General features: G+C 54.6%; 1 protein-coding gene across 4 annotated transcripts; it reads right to left on the bottom strand.

The window, feature by feature from the left end:
- Positions 1-108: 108 nt before the first annotated feature.
- On the bottom strand, positions 109-20294 carry CEP78 (centrosomal protein 78). Of its 4 annotated transcripts, none has more exons than XM_078874348.1 (15): positions 20009-20294; positions 17563-17992; positions 16798-17060; positions 16361-16433; positions 14303-14406; positions 13667-13841; positions 12435-12548; positions 11525-11589; positions 10354-10465; positions 10025-10149; positions 5982-6056; positions 5498-5554; positions 4471-4736; positions 3575-3695; positions 109-2003 (listed from the first exon to the last, which is right to left on the bottom strand). In XM_078874348.1, the coding sequence occupies exons 2-15, from the start codon at positions 17807-17809 to the stop codon at positions 1965-1967; spliced, it is 1836 nt and encodes a 611-aa protein (XP_078730474.1). In that variant the 5' UTR covers positions 17810-17992; positions 20009-20294; the 3' UTR covers positions 109-1964. The 4 variants fall into 4 exon arrangements, with proteins under 4 accessions (XP_078730474.1, XP_078730475.1, XP_078730472.1 ...); XM_078874349.1 differs by having other exon boundaries at positions 109-1985; XM_078874346.1 differs by lacking the exon at positions 109-2003 and having other exon boundaries at positions 3279-3695.
- Positions 20295-20668: the final 374 nt, after the last annotated feature.

Here is a 20668-nt window from a genome sequence, read left to right as displayed (position 1 = left end):
GGGCGGGGGAGGGGGCGGGGCTGCCGGGGCGCCCACGTGCGGGGGAGGGGCGGGGGAGAACGAGGTGGGGGGGGGTGCGGGCGGAGGGGCGGGGCACTTGGGGGGAGGGCGGGGCACTTGGGGGGGGGGAGTCATCGTTTAGGACACGTGGCGATTATTCGATGATTTAATAAATCCAGTTCTAATCGAAAGCACGCGAAGCGTGAGCGTGGGAACGGCCTGGTTCACATGGCACGCGCGTGATAAACAATTATAGAGGCGCAGGCCCTGCAATTGCTCGCGCACGCCGCTGCTGGCAGCTCACCTAGCAGGGAGCTGTAGACTTACTGAATTGGGTCTACTCTTCAACGCTGGCCATACGGACGTGATAGAAGTGATTGGAAAGCTTAACTTGATCATGAACTAGGCGCGCACCAATGTTCCAGAAGGATTACGTCATCGGTGGCTCAAGATCGGCCTCTGGAGGAGGCTCGTGAAGGACGCTTCCTGGGTAGGGGGAGGCGATCGCACTCCAACAACAGAGGATCCACGCTCACAATGAGAGGAGAACTGGGCGTCTAAAACGCAGCGAGGTGGCACAGTGGGGAGCACAGGTGGTAGTAGCATCTGCCAGTCAGTCAACCCGGACAACCTGGATCTGTCCCGTGGCCTCACAATGAGCCTTCAACACTTCACGGGGCTTCAAAGTGCACCGAGCCTGGCACAAGCGTTGTGCTGACGTCACCGCCACTTAGTGGCGAATGGAGGCTGTTGGAGGCGTTGGAGGTGGTGGTTTGGTGGAGGTCATCACTTGTTCCAACAGTCTGTTCAAGGCTATTCTGGGGACCTTTGTCTCTGCAAGGGTGAGTGTGTTGAGGAGGCTCGTGAAGGTCGCTACTGGGCAGCTGGAGGCAGTCGCCCTCTAAAACAATGCAGGGCAGAGGAGCGTCACTTACGAGAACGTGGTGCCTCTGCTGGTCATCTCAATCAACCCATGGCACCTGGGTCTTTCCCGTGACCTCCTGCCAGCTGCGAGCCTTCGACACTTAATGTGGCCACAAAGTGCACCGAGCCTGGCACAAGTGGCGTGGTGACGTCACCGCCAAATCGGTGGCGAATGGCAGCTATTGTTGCTGAGTGGGTATGTTTGGAAGTGGGCAAGTGTCAGTGGGTGACCCAGAATGTGGTGGTTGAACACTGGATGAGATGAAACAGTGTCTGGTGGACGGAGTCCTCAATGTGGGTGGAGGTATCAACGATTCAAGTTCACGGGAATAGGAACCACCGTGGTAGTAGTGACAGAAGAGCGATAAGGAAATTACTGAATCGGTTAACAGAGCATCATCATCAACCACATTTATTTACATTGAAGTCTTATTAAGTCAGGAACGTTCATCCCAACCGTAGTACAACCTTGTGATGTTTAGGGCACTTGTTGTGATTATCACGCAATTAATCAAGAGTTAAATCATCAAACATTTTTATAAAACCAAACCGTTACAGACTTCGACAAGTTCTTAAAATAATGTCTTGGTGCAGATATGTTTCAGTTTAAGCAGAAAAGCCTTACAGGAGTGCCAAGACTCTTGTTCAGGAGGGTCCTGCCAAGTTAGCATAGGAGGAGGGGGGCGACGATCGCTACGCCTTCCCAACTTAGCAGTTTGCGCAGTATTTTTGAAAATTTGGACCCTGACGTTGGCAAACATTGGCCTACTCTCCTTCCAATGGTGCAATGGGAGGGGGTGTTCAATGGCCACTGAGTGAAGCAGAGGGCATGGAGTACATCACAGTTCCTACACACTGCAGTATTAACCAGGGTGGCCTGGGCAGATTCGAAACTGCAAACCTCCGCAGAAAGGGGGCGAACGCGCCACCGCTGGGCCGCCGGCTCACTGCCACCGCCGCCGCCGCCGCCGCCGCCGCCGCCGCGTGTTGGCCGACAGAGGTGGCATGCAGACACAGCGTGGGTCGGTGTCAAGGTCTCGCTACAGAGTTGAGACGCTGGCCTGTGAAGCACACGGAATCTGTTGCTCAAATGATACACACAAGCACAAGACAAAGATCCGCCGTGTAGCCTTTAACAGACTGTTGGAGCAAGTGCCGTTAGCGAGGAGCACCGATGAAGGCCGGCACGGCATACGAGGGGTGTGTGACCAACACCACACCCGGCTGCCTTTGTCTCCCTAGTGGTGATGTTTACACACCACACCATGTACTCATTTGAGGCTCCCCTATACACACGCGCGCGCACACACACATTAATATTCATTAATAGAGTTGTCCAAGCGTCCCAATAGAGGACCACAGAGCTTGGGAAACTGTTGGCGCCAGTTCCGGATGCCTTCCCTGCCGCCACTGTTGTGTCCCGCACCTCGCGTGCGGGGAACTGGGCGGGTTTCTACTGCGTTTTGAGATTAAAACAAACGAACGAGGCTATCTACAAATAAAACATTGATTACAATTAAAACCAGATCACACAAACACTCGTGAACATGCAGCGGGGTATGCATCACCAGTGCTATAGGCTGTGGGGCTACACTGTGAGAGGGCGTGCAACAAAATCCGCTGCTCTGCTGTGTTATTAAAAAGTCAAGCGCGATTAACGGTTGTGATGAGCATCAAGGCACTGGTGCTCATCTTCCGTTCACAGCCCCACAGGGTCAGTGGTGGGAATCCCCCATTCTTATGGCGGGGGCGAATTTATCCAGAGGGCAGATATTGTTAATTTTCCCCGCAAAGTTGTACTTATTTTATGAACCCTGATGGTCAGGATGATGGGATGGGTCAACCTCCCCCAACCAGGATTTGAACTCGTGACCTTCTGATTGGGCAGCCACTTTCTCTAACACCATGCCACCCTCAGGGAACCATGGAGGAACGTGCCCTCACTGGAGGAGCCAGTGGGCGGGGTGGGGTGGCACGTGCCTCCCCAATGATCCGATCGAAATCCCTAATTTTGATCGAATCATTGGGGTTTATTAGTAATAAATCAGCATTTTGCGACCCCCACTGCCACTATGTAGCATATTATTACGTGCCAGGGACTCTATGAGATGATAGGAACATAGTCCGAGTCCATAATTGGCAATAAGTAACGGCAAAGCAGTTATAAGTGACTCAGAATTGTGCGCAGTTGCGTGTACAGTGCACGACTTCCCTGAAGGCAAACACCTTCAGCGAGCGCGATGCCGATCACATAACGCGGTTCGAATTCGACCCTCGATTGATGGCTGCGCCATCGCCGCACACGTGTCGAATAAAAAGCAAGGGACAAGTCCTTACTTACTAACAACTCCTATAATTTTTCATAACTGGAGGGGTTGCCCCCCCGACCTGAAAATCCTGGCTCCGCCATTGCGTGCCCTCCAGCATAAGAGCAGTAACATTGGCCGAGGGATCGTGGCCAATTTTGCTTTTACCAGCCCAGCTACAAAGTGTTTTTTTTAATTTTATTTCTATTAAAGGGGAGCAGCAAATTAAATTCGGGTCCTGTTTTTGATCTCTGTTCAAGAGAACTCTCCGGTGAACACGCACGCACCTGCGGCAATAAGAAGTATCGACCGGGGCGAGGGGCCGCATTCCAACCAAAGCTAACCTCTGCAGCCGCGTCGCCGTGGCCGCGTGGCGCGGCCGCCCCCTCGGCAAGCGACGAGGTGCAGCCAAAGGGGCGCAGGTCGGAGGAGTCGATGCCGGCGATGGAAGCCAGCTCACCCAGCCTGGCACAGACAGCAGCGACATCACGCAACCCCCCACCGAGCACAAGCGATCGATGATTTATCCACGGGGGAGGGTTCTGTGTGCGTGCGTGTTCTTGTTCCGCACAGTCGCTGAGCACAAAACCAAAAGGGCCCAAAACGTCAAGCGGCCAGCAACAAACAGCACTAAGCAAAGGCGGGACAGATTACAGTGTAACACGTTTTACTTTTTTAAAATAAGCAAGGTTATCAGTGTTGTAAGAGAGCCAATGTGTGAGTAGGTGGGTGAGTGGTTGAGTGGATATGTTGGTGGGGTTGGTGAGTGACTGGGCGAGTGTTGTTGTGACCTGCAGAGATGGAAAGAAGAACACGTGGATGAGAGAACATACGCAAGGTAGATTCATAATCATATTGATCCTCATCCAGCAGCGGTTAGACCATGCCGAGGGACATAAAGAAAGACAGAAAGGCGAAAACATCAAAGAACACGTGCAGGGTGAGAGACATCAGAATGGGTGTTGAGAGAAGGGAGTGAAGTTTGGACAGCACACGTCACGGCCAGAAGGGAGCATGGCCAAAGGTCAGGACCAGTGATAGAGCGGCGGTCAAAGAAATGAAACGCGTCCGAAAGTACGTCCACCTAGGAGACGGAACGATGAAACCCGCTCGCGTGCCGGAGTAAGGCGGGCGTTGCATCGCCGCAGGGACACGCTGTGCGCGCACCGCCAGCTTCGGGCGGCCTTCGTCCAGCGGTGGATGGATCAGGGCCAGTGGTGGATGGATCAGGGCCACTCACCCGGCATCCCTGAGCAGATCCAGGAAGCTGGAGAACTTGTGCACGGAGGCCTCCATGGCGCTGAGCAGCGGCTCGTCCCACACCTCCTTGCCGTGCGCGTCGCTCACGCCCTCGCTCATTATCTCGGGCCGCCATTCTCCTATCAACCTCGCTCGGCTCCCGCGTGGGCCCATCCCAACGGCCCCCTTATCGGGAGGCGCGGCCAGCAGCAACTGGCTGGCGAGGCCCGAGTTGATTTCCTGGAGGCGCAATCGCTCCCGCTGCAGCTGCTCGCGAGGACGCAGCGCAGGGCGACCGCCGCGTGAACTTCACGGAACCAGCTCCTCAGATGAGTTGTGCAGCGTGTTCACAGCAACAGCGGCAGGTGGCTTTGTGGTTACACTTGGGCAAACTTTTACAATTCTTCTTAATTTTACCCTTCATCAATCCGCTCCCAGATTATTATATTTAATGCGCTCGTTTACCCAGGAAGCCTTGCCGAGTCTCAAGACTCTCTCTCAGGAGGGTCCTGCCAAATGTCCGCAGTGGGGGGTGACGGTGCTGCCGTGCGTTTCCCAATTTGCGGCGTAATTTACTTAAACTTGCTTTGGATGTTGTCGCCCTTGAAAGAGTTTCTGAGCTCGATGGCCTTTACTCGGGAAATAAACTTCGGATTCTGATAAGAGTTATGTTTATTTTTTTAAGGGCTTATATGCTCCACACGACGCGGCGATTATGTGCTGTGTACGGTAGTTTTGTGTTCGATCTGGGACCCACATCTAACAGGGGGGGGGGGGTGTCCTCGTCAATAAACATCTGGAAGTTCGCCAGCATTGGTTCCAAGCAAGCTTGCCTTTTACTGATGAGACAGTGAATGTCAAAACCTGTTCAGAGTTTTGCTTGTGTTGAACCAACAATGCTGCTAAGAAGGCCGTGTGAGTGATGGGATGTGTACAAGGTACTTGTATTTCTCTATGTGGAGGGACCGAATGTGAAGGATGCAAATCGTCTGCTTAGTCCGTGCGTACGTCTGTGCGTGTGTGCAGACCTGCGTTACGCGAAGCTCAGCTGCTTCACGCGCTCTGCGCTCTTCCTGCAACTGTCCCTGAATGCGCACACAAAGACAAATATCCCCCATGCAGTCTTGACAGAATGTTGGGGCAAGTGCGGTGAGCGAGCACCTATGAAGACCGTCACAGTACACGAGGGGATGGGTGGTCAGCACCATGCCTGGCCGCCTGGCCGCCGTGGCCTCCCTAGTGGCGATGTTTACACACCGCACCAGCTACTCATTTGAGGCCGAGTCGACCTAGGGGAGGCCCAGGACCAGTTTAAATATTCACCACTTTTTTTGGTCGTGAGCGGGTATTGAACTCGGGTCGCCGTGTTCGTAGCGCAGTGAGACCCACCGAACCACTCACCTAACCACACACTCGCCCACCAAACTACTCACCCACCCAACCACACACACACCCACTCACCAACCCACATAACCATACGACTGACCACGCAGCGAATGTGTGGAGTGTTACCTGCAGTTTCTGGCAACACTTGCACCCCACAGCTTGCGCTGACGAGGCCCCCCCACCTTCCGTCGATCTCTCTCCCTGGATCGCAATGCACGGCACAAAAGGTCACAAACACCTTCCATCGCTACCAGGGGGGGCGTCAAATGCTAACGATGATTTTTCTCGAAGCGTCGTATCTCCACATTACATGTCTGACAGCTAGAGTTTCGTTTGAACCAATGCTTATTAATTTATTGATGCTAGGATGGGCTGATGGGATGTGTAAAAATGTATGTGTATGTATATTCCTTTGTAGGGACAGATATGTAAATGAGGTATATTGTCTGCTTATATATTTTGTTGTTCATATTGTTAGCGAGTCTTTTGTCCTATTGAATTGTATACTTGAGCATTAACATCGTACCCATACCTAGGGGAGAGGGCAGGGTCCGTGCCTGTAAACATCTAGCGGTTGACCAACATTGGTTCAAGCAAAGCCTGACTACGCCGATGAGACACCGCATGTCGAAAACCGGCCCAGTTTTTCTGCCGTTGAACCAACGCTCCCGAAAACAAAACACACGCGTAGGGGTAAGGCCGCACGGCCGATGGGATGTGTGAAACGCGCTCGTAGTTATTCACGTGGAGGGACAGATATGGGAAGGAAGGAGATGAATCGTCCGCTTGTTTATTTTGTTTCTCACATCCTCAAGGACGACGCGAGTGACGAGAGCGTGCGGGGAGTCCGCGCGTCGGTACACCGGCGACGCCCCGCCACTCGGCATAAACCAACGTGGAATGGACGATGGGAGGCACGCGCGCGCGCGCAGACAGCGCAAAACAAGCATCGCTCTCGTGCCGTCGCAGGAGAATACATGGAGGCTAAATAAATAAGCGCGACATCTCTTTCCCGGGGCTTGTCTCTACGCATAACAAAGTACAGGTGATGTTTTTACACATTCCCTCAGCCGCAACGTCTTTCCGGGAGTGCGTAATTTCAGCGGCGTTGGTTCAACGCAAGCAGCAAAACTCCGGACCGGTCTCTGCTCATTTATTGTGTTGCTCATGTTCTCCATAACCACACCAGCAGCGACGATCGGCTGTTGTTCACTACAGGGCTTTGCGTTGAGCTTAGGACCCCACGTCTCTCAGAGAGGGTCCTTGCTGATAAACAACAGGCAGTTCACCAGCATTGGTTCAAGCCGACTCTGCTGATGTGGCACTGGATGTCAAAACCACAACACAAAGAAAATATGCTTTTCGAAACATCCCATCAGCCACACAGCCTTCTGACCTGACGAGTAAAACTAAACTCGGAGGCTCTCTCAATTGAGAGATATCGGTCCTGGTTTGACACAAATCCCCTCCGCTTACGAGACGCTGAATTTCGAAACCACTCCAGAGTGTCACTTGTCCAACCAGCGCTGCTGATGAGCCATACTCTCAAAAAGCAGTGCTGATGGGATGTGTAAGAATTAGATATTTTTAAATGCACTTTGGAGAGACAAACACGGCAAGGAGGCTTCTCGTAAGCAGACAAGCGGCACTGGCCAGTTTATTGTTAAGAAGCCCTAGCTGCAAAGGGCCATGGAATTTGTCTTAAAAATGTTGACACAGTCCTTAAGTAAATACTGCAGGCTAAGTTTGTATGGTACTGTACGGCACTGCCAAACACAGCCCGTGTATAATAATAATTATTATATTTCATCTCCAAACGCTGTCAGTTTTCTTTTTACAACGTACAGTGTTAGGTAGAGTCACGTGCTTCTTTTTTAAAACCAGTTGGCCTAGAAAAATGGCCCAGATGCCACACACGTCAAACGGCCAGCAACGAACAGCTCCGTTAAACTTGTAAGAGATAAGATGTTACGGGAAGTGAGCGAGGTTGTTATTGAATGAAGAACTTGGGAGGTGGGGGGAGGGAAAGAGACGATGATGGGAGGAGGGAATTCCACCCAGTGGAGCAGTGCGAGAGAAGAAGCAGAGAGAGGTGTTGTGACCTTCATTGTGGTGGGTGGGTGGGTGAGGACGTGGGTGGGTGGGAGAATGAGTGAATGAGTGTGTGGGTGAATGAGTGCGTGGGTGAATGAGTGGGTGGGTGAATGAGTGGCTGGGTAAATGAGTGGGTGGGTGAATGAGTGGGTGGGTGGTTGAGTGGGTGGGAGAATGAGTGGGTGGGAGAATGAGAGTGTGGGTGTGTGAATGAGAGTGTTGGTGGGTGAATGAGTGGGTGGGTGAATGAGAGTGTGTGAATGAGTGTGTGGGTGAATGAGAGTGTGTGTGGGTGAATGAGAGTGTGGGTGGGTGGGTGAATGAGTGGGTGGGTGGGTGAGAGTGTGTGAATGAGTGTGTGGGTGCGGGAATGAGTGTGGGTGGGTGAATGAGAGTGTGGGTGGGTGAATGAGAGTGTGGGTGGGTGAATGAGTGTGGGTGGGTGAATGAGTGTGTGGGTGGGTGAATGAGAGTGTGTGTGGGTGAATGAGAGTGTGGGTGGGTGAATGAGAGTGTGGGTGGGTGAATGAGAGTGTGGGTGGGTGAATGAGTGTGTGGGTGGGTGAATGAGAGTGTGTGGGTGAATGAGATTGTGGGTGGGTAAATGAGTGTGTGGGTGGGTGAATGAGTGTGTGGGTGGGTGAATGAGAGTGTGTGTGGGTAAATGAGAGTGTGGGTGGGTGAATGAGTGTGTGGGTGGGTGAATGAGTGTGTGGGTGGGTGAATGAGAGTGTGGGTTGGTGAATGAGTGTCTGGGTGGGTGAATGAGTGTCTGGGTGGGTGAATGAGTGTGTGGGTGAATGAGAGTGTGGGTTGGTGAATGAGAGTGTGGGTGGGTGAATGAGTGTGTGGGTGGGTGAATGAGTGAGTGTGTGGGTGAATGAGAGTGTGGGTTGGTGAATGAGTGTGTGGGTGGGTGAATGAGAGTGTGGGTTGGTGAATGAGTGTGTGGGTGGGCGAATGAGTGTGTGGGTGGGCGAATGAGTGTGTGGGTGGGCGAATGAAAGTGTGTGTGGGTGAATGAGAGTGTGGGTTGGTGAATTAGAGTGTGGGTGGGTGAATGAGTGTGTGGGTGCGTGAATGAGAGTGTGGGTGGGTGAATTATGTGAGTGGGTGAATGAGTGTGTGGGTGGGTGTTGTAGTGAGCTGCATTGTGGTGGTTGAACACAGTGTGGTGGATGAGACGACACAGTCAGTGTCTGGTTGAGTCTTCAACATGCGTGGACACACCCTGTGAATGGCTCTCAAGTAAAATGTCAATCAAATAACAAACATTCTTAGATCTCTAATTTGGTAAAAATCGCATTGTGTTAAAACCAGGCCAGGGCAGCAAACTCCACTATCGTACTGTACTACGTGTGTGTGTGGGTTACCTGTGTGTGTGGGTGAAGGTTACCTGTGAGTGAGGGTTACCTGTGTGAGGGTTACCTGTGTGTGAGAGGGTTACCTGTGAGTGTGAGAGGGTTATCTGTGTGTGAGGGTTACCTGTGTGAGGGTTACCTGTGTGTGGGTTACCTGTGTGAGTGAGGGTTACCTGTGTGAGGGTTACATGTGTGTGGGTTACCTGTGTGAGGGTTACATGTGTGTGGGTTACCTGTGTGTGTGTGGGTTACCTGTATGTGTGTGGGTTACCTGTGTGAGTGAGGGTTACCTGTGTGAGGGTTACATGTGTGTGGGTTACCTGTGTGAGGGTTACATGTGTGTGGGTTACCTGTGTGTGTGTGGGTTACCTGTATGTGTGTGGGTTACCTGTGTGAGTGAGGGTTACCTGTGTGAGGGTTACCTGTGTGTGAGGGTTACCTGTGAGTGTAAGGGTTACCCGTGTGTGAGGGTTACCTGTGTGAGGGTTACTCGTGTGTGTGGGTTACCTGTGTGAGGGTTACCTGTGAGAGGGTTACCTGTGTGTGAGGGTTACCTGTGTGTGTGGGTTACCTTTGTGAGGGTTACCCGTGTGTGAGGGTTACCTGTGTGTGAGGGTTACTCGTGTGTGTGGGTTACCTGTGTGAGGGTTACCTGTGAGAGGGTTACCTGTGTGTGAGGGTTACCTGTGTGTGTGTTACCTGTGTGAGGGTTACCTGTGTGTGTGTGGCGCGTGTGGCACGGGCTGCGGAGCGCCAGGGCACGTGTTTTCCGCCATCCTGAGTCGGCGCGTGACGTCGGCCTCCGTCACCGCTCTCATTCTTGCTCTGCCTCGCCACAGCTGCAGACACAAAGATCCCCCACGCAGCCTCTACCAGACTCACGGCAGCACAGAATCCATTTGTGACGCGCACGAAGCACAGACAGGGCGAGCCGAGCAGCCAGAACCAACACTAGCGATCGCCCGAGCGCTCGAGCCGGCAGCGGACCCGACGGCGAGGAGCGGCGGCGCCGCGGCGAGGGGGGCGCGCGCGGGACGACTCGCCTGTGCGGATCACGGCTCGGCCCTTCGTGCGGCTGCCCAGGTGCAGTAGCCGCGTCTTCCTCTGCGCCACCGGCGACGGGACCCTGGGCGCCGGCTGGGGGAGCCACTCGAACTGCGGAGCGGCAGCAGAGACGTCGTCGCGGGTCCACTCGGACCTCATCTCGCTCGTCTCTCGCGCAGATTCGCGGAGCGACGGCCTTCATTCTCAAGGCGCTTTTTGCAACGATTATAAAATTGTACCGCGAGATGATGATGGTTGAGATAATGAAGGGTGGGGGTTGTTATTAAAAGCGGTGGTGCAGTTGTGTTGACAGTTAGGAAAACAGGGGGGAGTGGTTAAGGAGGGGTTGGGGTAGGCCTGGTCATAGTTGGTGGGGGGGGGGGGGTTAGGGAGTAGCAGTAGGGGTAGTGATAGGGGTAGTGATAGGGGTAGTGATAGGGGTAGTGATAGGGGTAGTGATAGGGGTAGCAATAGAGGTTGGGGTAGTGGTAGAGGTTGGGGTAGTGGTAATAGTGATAGGGGTAGTGATAGGGGTTGGGGTAGTGATAGGGGTTGGGGTAGTGATAGCAATAGGGGTAGTGATAGGGGTTGTGGTAGGGGTTGTGGTAGGGGTTGGGGTAGTGGTAGCGATAGGGGTAGTGATAGGGGTTGGGGCAGTGATAGCAATAGGGGTATTGATAGGGGTAGTGATAGGGGTTGTGGTAGGGGTTGGGGTAGTGGTAGCGATAGGGGTAGTGATAGGGGTTGTGGCAGGGGTTGGGGTAGGCCTGGTCATAGCTGGGGGGAGGGGACAGGGAGTAGCGGATGGGGGTTGTGTCCAGGAAGGAGCAGAAGCTCCAGGTTGTTCTCGTGAAGATGATTGCTTGTTTGCTCTAGTGGGAGCCAGCTGAGAATAATAATATTTATTTATCTTTACAGGAGGAATCCAATGAGCGATGAAGCTCTTTTTCACAGATCTTCAGTAGGATCTCATCTGTCAGAGTGGCTGAACTGGCTCAACAAAATAACAAAAAACCAATAGCGTACAAAGTAAGTACAGCAAGCAAGCAAACATAAATTAGTAGAATTGTTTTTACCAAATATAAGTTACAGCAGAGACAATCAAATAGAAATCAGGGCAAGAAGCAACTGCACGCTTCAGCACGGAAAGGGAGAGAGGACGTCACTCACCTCTGCGGTTTCTCCACGAGAATTCACGAACAGCTTCTCAAGGGTCTCCTGCAGCAGCTCGCGCTCTGCACACGAACGCAACACGCGAGCCAGGCGACGCGCACACACGAGCGACTCCGAGACTCGCCAGGTACAGCGGTGCACTGCTTGATTGTGCAGTTCACGTGCGTGCGAGCGTGTGGGGAGCGGTAGCGTAGCGGTTAGCGTGCTGCGCTACGAACCCGGCAACCCGAGTTCGATTCCCGCTCACTCCCAACACCATCTGAACTTATCTTGGGCTTCCCCTAGATCGACTCAGCCTCAAATGAGTACCTGGTGCGGTGTTAACATCGCCACTGGTGAGACAAATTTTGGCCAGGCATGGTGATGGCCACCCACCCCCTCATGTGCTGTGCCGGCCTTCATAGGTGCCCGCTAACAGCACTTGTCCCAAAAGTAAATTAAGGCTATATGGGGTATCTTTTTCTTTAATTGTATATGAGTGATAGGGAAAGGTAGTGTAGTGGTTAGGACACTGCACTGTGTAGCTGAAATGGATTCCTGCTCACGACCAATAACAGTGGCGAATATTTAAACCATGCTGGGCCTCCCCTAGATCGACTCGGTCTCATATGAGTACGTGATGCAGTGCATAAACATCAGCAGCAGGGAGACAAAGGCAGCCGGGCGTGGTGCTGGCCTTCGTACATGCTCGCTAACAGCACTTGCCCCTACAGTCTGTGAAGGCTATACGGGGGATCTGTGTGTGTGTGTGTACATGTCATTCCGTGTTTGCTATGTGTCAATTGACACTGAGGACACCCGTGTAAATGAGACGTTCCATCTCGAGGCATTTCGCCGGTGAAACACAAAGTAATACAATTTTAATAACAGGCTGTGGTGGTCGCGGTGCGCATATCCCCCAACGTACCAATGAGAGGGTTTCCCCGCAGGTCCACAACTGAGAGGGCCGAGTTGGACTCCAGGAGATGGAGCACGGCGCGCGCTCCCTCCTCACCCACGCCGCACTGCTGCATGTCCACAGCTGCGCGCGCGCGCACACAACGAAAATGATCCCCCTCGGAGGCTTCACGCACTGTTGGGGTGGAGTGCTGTTACTTTGCTGGGAGAAATCCTGCCAAGGATTACGCAGCATTGACCCTTCCCCGCCAGGCAGCGCGCTGAGGGGAGGCTTGCGGACCCCCAGTGTGGTTTCAGAACGGAGCGGTCCTGCGCAGACGCCATATTCTGTCCGCCTGCTACAGCACAGGTGTAGGGAAATTAATCAGGACCTATATCTGTGCTTTATTTACCTGATCATGGCCAGGGCTCTGGGTTATTATTCGTGCTTTCGGAGTCCCTGACCAGAGCTCTGCTCACAAACAGACCTTCATATTGGTGGGCAGGCCCAGGTAAAGTTGCGTGACTGGGTCAGAGCCGTTTCCTGATACCTTGGGATGCGACAGGGATGTCCTCTGGCCCCCACATTATTTTTAAAAAATGTTGACCACGTAGTTCAAGAAGCTTTTCATGGCTGTACCGGAGGAATTTACATCTGGTACAGATACAATGGGAGGCTGATCAATGCCCGGGTGCAATCAAGAGATGGCTCCCTACTGGTCAACAATGTTACGTATGCTGTTGAGCTGGTGATTGCTGCTCACTTCTGAGGAGGTGGGAGTTTCTGCTGCTGAACCTGGAGCGTGCTACTGAGAGGTGGGGCCTTACTATCTTCCCAAAAAAACAAAGTACCTGCCTGGAATTATCATCAAACACTCCACCCCCTCCACTCCCTATGAGTGATGGAGCAGTTGTGGAGAGATTGGAGGGGTTTCCATAGCTGGATAGTGTGCTTATCACCAGTTCCAGTTCGACAGCAGAGTTCTCACTCTGAATGAGTTGAGCGGTATTATCTCTTCATCAGCTGCGTAACGCTGTGCGGAGCTACCTGGCCTGTCGCACCACATGAGGCTTCTGGTCTTTTCAGGCACAATCATGCCCTCCCTTCTTTTTGCTTCCGAAACACTCAGGCTGGCCTACCTACGATCCAGACTGGATTGCGTGAAAGACCTGAACACCGTCCCAACGGTGAGCTCCTCCAGACCACACCGCTCGCGCCACGCGTGCAGCAACGGCGGCGCAGCACGTGCGTTTCACGCTAACCTTTGACCCACAGGTCGTCGGCCAGGGCGAGGGCCAGGGCAGCCGCCCCCCGGTCTCCGACGAGCGGGTTGCGGTTGAGGCTGACGCGGCGCAGCCCGGCCATGCGCTCCAGGTCGGGGCGCCCGTAGCGCAGGGAGCCCGCCCAGGCCTCCCCGTGCCGCGCCCGCGCCTGGTGCTGCGAGCGCACACGGAGCAACGGGCGGGCGTTAAAACGCGAGCGGCCTCGCCGGAGACGCGCGCTGCCAAGAGGAACTGGCGCAGCGAGGCGACACCCGGGGCCCTGCCTCTCTACGACATTCAACACTAACAGTCTGCGGGCAACGACCCTTCTCCCTCGCCCTTCTCTTCTCGCACATCTTCCCCCACCCCTATCACTACCCAAAACCCTTATCGCTACCCGTATCACTACCCCTATCACTACCCTTGACAGCCGAAATGCCCACACCTCTGACAGTGCTGTTTGTTGCTGGCCACATAACGTTTTGGGCCTTCGTGTTTAAACAACACCCACAGCAACACGGGCACCGGCAGGGTGGGCCCCCGCCACCCATGCCCTTTCCGTCCGTGGGCACCCCCCGCCCCCCCCCGCCAAACACGGGGGGGGGGGGTGTCAAGGCCCGAGCCCTTCCGCTGTACCGAGATGACGTCAGACAGCATCGCCGCTCCGCGCCAGCTGAGGCCGCAGCCGCTCACGTCGAGCCGCACCAGCGATGTGCATCCCTTCGCACCGCGGCAGATCGCTGCGGCAGGCAGACACGGTGGCGGGAGGGGGGGAGAGAGCACGGTGCCACAGACACGGTTAGCCGAGCAGACGTGGAAACACCTTTGCCGAGCATCGGACACGGTAGGTTGGAGGAAAGCCGAGATGCAGTGGATTAGGGTTCATTCTCAAGAGGCATGAAGTACGGATGCTCGTGAGCATGCTGTGATGATGCAGTGTGTGTGTATGGTTGTCCGATGAAGAGAGCTGCCCCTGCCACAGGAATGTGAAATGACCACCGCTGGCTCTGCAGGGCTGCAGGCGGTAGATGAGCGCTGCCTCGATGCTCATTGGAGTTGATGCTGTGCATGATGATGCTGTGTGATGACGCTGTGTGTGATGACGCTGTGTGCGATGACGCCGTGTGCGATGACGCTGTACGTGATGACGCTGTGTGCGATGACGCTGTGTGTGATGACGCTGTACGTGATGACGCTGTGTGCGATGACGCTGTACGTGATGACGCTGTGTGCGATGACGCTGTGTGTGATGACGCTGTACGTGATGACGCTGTACGTGATGACGCTGTGTGTGATGACGCTGTGTGCGATGACGCTGTGTGTGATGACGCTGTGTGTGATGACGCTGTACGTGATGACGCTGTGTGTGATGACGCTGTGTGTGATGACGCTGTGTGTGATGACGCTGTACGTGATGACGCTGTGTGTGATGACGCTGTGTGTGATGACGCTGTGTGTGATGACGCTGTGTGTGATGACGCTGTACGTGATGACGCTGTGTGTGATGACGCTGTGTGTGATGACGCTGTACGTGATGACGCTGTGTGTGATGACGCTGTGTGTGATGACGCTGTGTGTGATGACGCTGTGTGTGATGACGCTGTACGTGATGACGCTGTGTGTGATGACGCTGTACGTGATGACGCTGTGTGTGATGACGCTGTACGTGATGACGCTGTGTGTGATGACGCTGTGTGTGATGACGCTGTGTGTGATGACGCTGTGTGTGATGACGCTGTGTGTGATGACGCTGTGTGTGATGACGCTGTGTGTGATGACGCTGTACGTGATGACGCTGTGCGTGATGACGCTGTACGTGATGACGCTGTACGTGATGACGCTGTGTGCGATGACGCTGTGTGTGATGACGCTGTGTGTGATGACGCTGTATGCGATGACGCTGTGTGCGATGACGCTGTACGTGATGACGCTGTGTGTGATGACGCTGTGTGTGATGACGCTGTGTGTGATGACGCTGTGTGTGATGACGCTGTGTGTGATGACGCTGTGTGTGATGACGCTGTGTGTGATGACGCTGTGTGTGATGACGCTGTACGTGATGATGCTGTGTGTGATGACGCTGTGTGTGATGACGCCGTGTGTGATGACGCTGTGTGTGATGACGCCGTGCGTGATGACGCTGTGTGTGATGACGCTGTGTGTGATGATGCTGTGTGTGATGACGCTGTGTGTGATGACGCTGTGTGTGATGACGCTGTGTGTGATGATGCTGTGTGTGATGACGCCGTGTGTGATGACGCTGTGTGTGATGTTGCTGTGTGTGATGACGCTGTGTGTGATGACGCTGTGTGTGATGACGCTGTGTGTGATGACGCTGTGTGTGATGATGCTGTGTGTGATGATGCTGTGTGTGATGACGCCGTGCGTGATGACGCCGTGTGTGATGTTGCTGTGTGTGATGATGCTGTGTGTGATGACGCTGTGTGTGATGACGCTGTGTGTGATGATGCTGTGTGTGATGACGCTGTGTGTGATGACGCTGTGTGTGATGATGCTGTGTGTGATGACGCCGTGCGTGATGACGCCGTGTGTGATGACGCCGTGTGTGATGACGCTGTGTGTGATGACGCTGTGTGTGATGACGCTGTGTGTGATGACGCTGTGTGTGATGGCTCCGTGCGCAATGGACAGCGTCATATTTGTGGAACATTCTGTGAGAGTTAATGCACTTACTCTCCAAACCGCCATCTCCCATGGGGCAGTTTGCCAGGGACAGAGTCTCCAAACACGAACTCTGGGCGATTCCCTGCAGCAGCAACAACAAGGACACGGCCTTTCCGTCACACAGACTCGCTGAGACGCAGCTGTCTCACGCGTACACAAAACAACCCACCACGTACGTCCAACCCATCATGCAGGGTAAGCCACTCGGGGTTTGGGAAGAGAAAGTTGGCAGGCGAGTGCTGTTGACGTGACTGGGCAGGGTGGGGGAGGGCCGCTTGTCGAGACCGGCACGGGAGCGGTCTCCGTGAGTCCCGAAGATCAAGGGGAAGTCCTCACAGCGGACGGGGTGAGACCGAGGCCAAGATCCATGGGTGCCCGCGCGAGTCTACGGTTCTCCGCTCGAGTCTACGGCATCGGCCGCGACAACGTCTCGTTCTTGAACTCACCTTTGCCAAGGCGAGCAGGTTGGATGGCCGCAGGGGCAGGCCCGTCAGCTCTAGGCGAGCGAGGGCCGGGGAGGCGGCCAGGCAGGCCCCGAGGGCCTGGCTCAACCTGGCGGTGACGTCGCGCGAGTGCAGCGGTGGGCCCGCGGAGCCCGCGGGGCCGGCTAGCCGGGAATCCCGCCGGGGCGGCGTCCGTGTGGAGCCTGTGGCGGCGGTGACGACAAACGGTGGCATCGCACCGGGTGTCACGAGCATGCGCTGACGCTCTGGCAATACAGGGTATCTCTGTCTTCATGCGTGTATGCCCGTGTGTGTTTATGAGCGCGTGTGTGGATGCGAGTAATGGAGAACTCAAGGCTGGTCCCAACCATCCCTATGTTCTCACGGAATGTACACACGCTTACGCAACAACGCAAATATCCCCTGTGTAGCTCTCAATGCAACACACAAGGGGTGGCAGCATGGTCGGCCGCATTTGTCTCCCCAATACTGATGTGTACACACTGCCTAAGGTACTCATTTACGAGTCAACCTAGGGGAGGCCCAGGCCTGGTACAGATATTCGTCATTGCATGTTCTCTCTGCAGCAGAACGGGGAGGGGGGTTGTGAATTTTCATCCTCCACACAGAGAGACACCAGAGTCGGGGGCCGAACAAAGGGTGGAGCTAGCGTCACCACTGCCGCCATCCCGTCCACCCACCCGCCACCCCCACGCCGTCCTAGCGACAACGAAAGTGCTACCGCTGCCGCCTATGCGGGGAGCCCACCTGCGTCGGGGCGCCGGCCGCCGCTGCGCACGCACACGAAGCTCAGGTGGCGGTTGACGTGCAGCGCGTTGGCGACGGGCGTCCAGTCGGCGAGCCGCACGCGGTCCCCGTGCAGGTCGAGGCCCCCGCGGGCCAGGTGGGCCGTCACGGCCGGCAGCGGCGCGCAGTCCTGCAGGGCGCAGAGGTGCGCGTAGTACGAGCCCAGGTCCAGCGCCCCGCGGCGCCTAGCCTGCACCGACGCCAGCATGGCGGCAGTGCCGGTGCAGCCGCCAGCCTGGGGTCACCACCTAACCTTTGACCCGCAGGCAAGTTTCTCAGTCGGCGCGAGGTCTCTCAGACGCTTGAGGTTGCAGGTCGATGTTGTTGAACGAGGTGCGAGAACTCAGGAAGAGGCCAGCATAGTCGCATTGGCGACAGCCACCTGGGTCTCCTGAATGGCAAAAGCAAAACCATTTGGGAGTAAGGCGACAAAGCAAATGGAAATTGGAACACAAACAACTGTGTCAACACGAGACAAAAACGAGTGTTATTGCGCACAGACCAACGTTAAATAACAAAAACGCCGCAGTGTAAGTCAGCTCGGGCAGATTGTTATCAGACTGATCTTAGCACAAATTTTTACTTAAAAATTTCGTGACAGCAGGAATTCATATTCTATGGTTCTTTCTGTAGAGTAATTTTACCGAAAGAACCAAAGAATATGGTCTTAGCACAGTCACAAAACCGAGTTACAGAAACATGATACAGCTATTGGCGGGTGACTATTGCACTCGTACGGAAACAGACGGCGATGCGATGAAGGTGATGATGGTGGTGGTGATGGTGGTGGTGGTGTTGGCGCAGTGATGGTGGTGGTGCTGGCGCAGTGATGGTGATGATGGTGATGAAGGTGATGATGGTGATGATGGTGGTGGGTGGTGATGGTGGTGATGGTGATGAACGTGATGATGGTGGTGGTGGTGCTGGCGCAGTGATGGTGATGGTGATGAAGGTGATGATGGTGATGATGGTGATGAAGGTGATGATGAAGGTGATGATGATGATGGTGGTGCTGTCGCAGTGATGGTGATGATGGTGATGATGGTGGTGATGGTGATGAACGTGATGATGGTGGTGGTGGTGCTGGCGCAGTGATGGTGATGCCAACCCGAGGGTGGCCGCGACCTTTCCCGCAGAATGGACGCGGGCACGGGCGCGCTCCACTCACATGTGGCTGTAAGAGTTGGTAGCTTTTCACAGCCAAATGGTAATTGACTTTTAGAGTTCGCAAATAAAATCAAACGCAGGCGTGCTGCTGTAATAAAGCACCACACACAATACAGGTACCAGATTTCAGATGGCAATCCCTTCGGTGTCGCAAAGTGGGTGGGTGACAAGCACAAGGACAAATGTCCCCCGCGTAGCCCACAAAGGCTGTTGGGGCAAGCCCTGTTGGCGAGTACACGCCGGGGTGGCCAGAACCACGTCCAGCAGCCACCTGTCTCCCCAATGCTGTTGGGTTTTCTTAAAGCAAACCGTACTCGGTACTTATTTAAGGCTGAGTAGACAGAGGGGAGGCCCAGGGCCGGTTCAGATACTCGTCATCGATGTTGGTAGTGCGCTAACCACCGCACCGCCGCTCCCCGCACGATCATGCACGCTCACGAGTGTGGGTGTGAGTGTTTTGGTGAAGTGCGTGGGCAAATAAGCGAGTACGTGGGTGAGTGGTTGAGTGAGTGGTTGAGTGAGTGGTTGAGTGAGTGGTTGAGTGAGTAGTTGAGTGAGTGGTTGAGTGAGTGGGTGTGGAGTTAGTGAGTGAATGAGTGAGTGGTTGAGTGAGTGAGCGAATGGGTGTGGAGTTAGTGAATGAAGGAGTGAGTAGTTGAGTGAGTGGGTGAGGAGAGTGTGTGTGTGTGGTTGAGTGAGTGGTTGAGTGAGTGGTTGAGTGAGTGAGTGAGCGAGCGAATGGGTGTGAAGTTAGTGAGTGAATGAGTGGGTGAGGAGAGTGAGTGTGAGTGCGTGAGTGAAGGAGTGTGAGTGAGTGGTTGAGTGAGTGGTTGAGTGAGTGAGTGGTTGAGTGAGTGGTTGAGTGAGTGGTTGAGTGAGTGAGTGGTTGAGTGAGTGGTTGAGTGAGTGGTTGAGTGAGTGGTTGAGTGAGTGAGTGGTTGAGTGAGTGGTTGAGTGAGTGAGTGGTTGAGTGAGCGAATGGGTGTGGAGTTAATGAATGAGTGTGCGAGTGTGTGAGTGGATCGAGGTTGAGTGGGTGGGTGAGGGGATGAGTGAATGTGTCGGTGGGTGAGTTATTGAGTGGATAGGTGAGTGAGCAGGTGAGTGGTTGAGTGAGCGAGTGGGTGAGTGCGTGGGTGAGTAGGTGAAGTGAGTGGCTAGAGGTCGAGTGGGGGGGGTGAGGGGATGAGTAGGTGAGTAGATGAGAGGGTGAGCGAGCGTGGGTGAGTGTTGTTGTGACCTGCAGCCAGCGTCTGGTTGCCCGAGCCCTCGGTACGGGTGGAGGAACAGCAGCCACGGTGGTAGTGGTGGTGGTGGTAGTAGTGGTGGTAGTGGTGGTAGTAGTGGTGGTAGTGGTGGTGGTAATGGTGGTGGTAGTAGTGGTGGTAGTTGTAGTAGTTGTAGTGGTGGTGGTAGTAGTGGTGGTAGCAGAGCGTGAGGCAGTCGCGGCAACTCCGTGCGGAGTCAATCTCCGCGCCAAAGTCCCCGCCAAAGCCGCGTTCTGGCGATCCGGCGATCCAAATTCCGCCGACAGGAATCGCGATTCGATCCCCGCGTCCGCCCCTCCGGACCGCTCCAACGGCCGATCGATCCGCGGAATCTCAGAAAATAAACGAATCGGGCTTCGCGACTGCAAAATTCGGTAAAAAAAAAAATCGCCGCATCGATCTTAAAATACCGTTCGCGATTCGATTCTATCGATTCCTCCGATGCGAGTGGTTCGCCCGGCACAGAATCATCAGCAGCGTCTCCTCGCCACTTGCCCCTCCACACAAAGACAAAGATCCCCGTGTAGCCTGCAACAGACTGCTGGGGCAAGTGCTGTTAGCGAGCAGCACCTATGAAGGCCGGCACGGCACACGAGGGGGTGGGTGGCCAGCACCACGCCGGGCCGCCTTTG

This window comes from Lampetra fluviatilis, chromosome 39 (genome assembly GCF_964198595.1).
Source record: "Lampetra fluviatilis chromosome 39, kcLamFluv1.1, whole genome shotgun sequence".
In the NCBI taxonomy this organism is placed as follows: domain Eukaryota; kingdom Metazoa; phylum Chordata; class Hyperoartia; order Petromyzontiformes; family Petromyzontidae; genus Lampetra; species Lampetra fluviatilis.
This window is presented reverse-complemented; position numbering and strand designations above follow the sequence as displayed.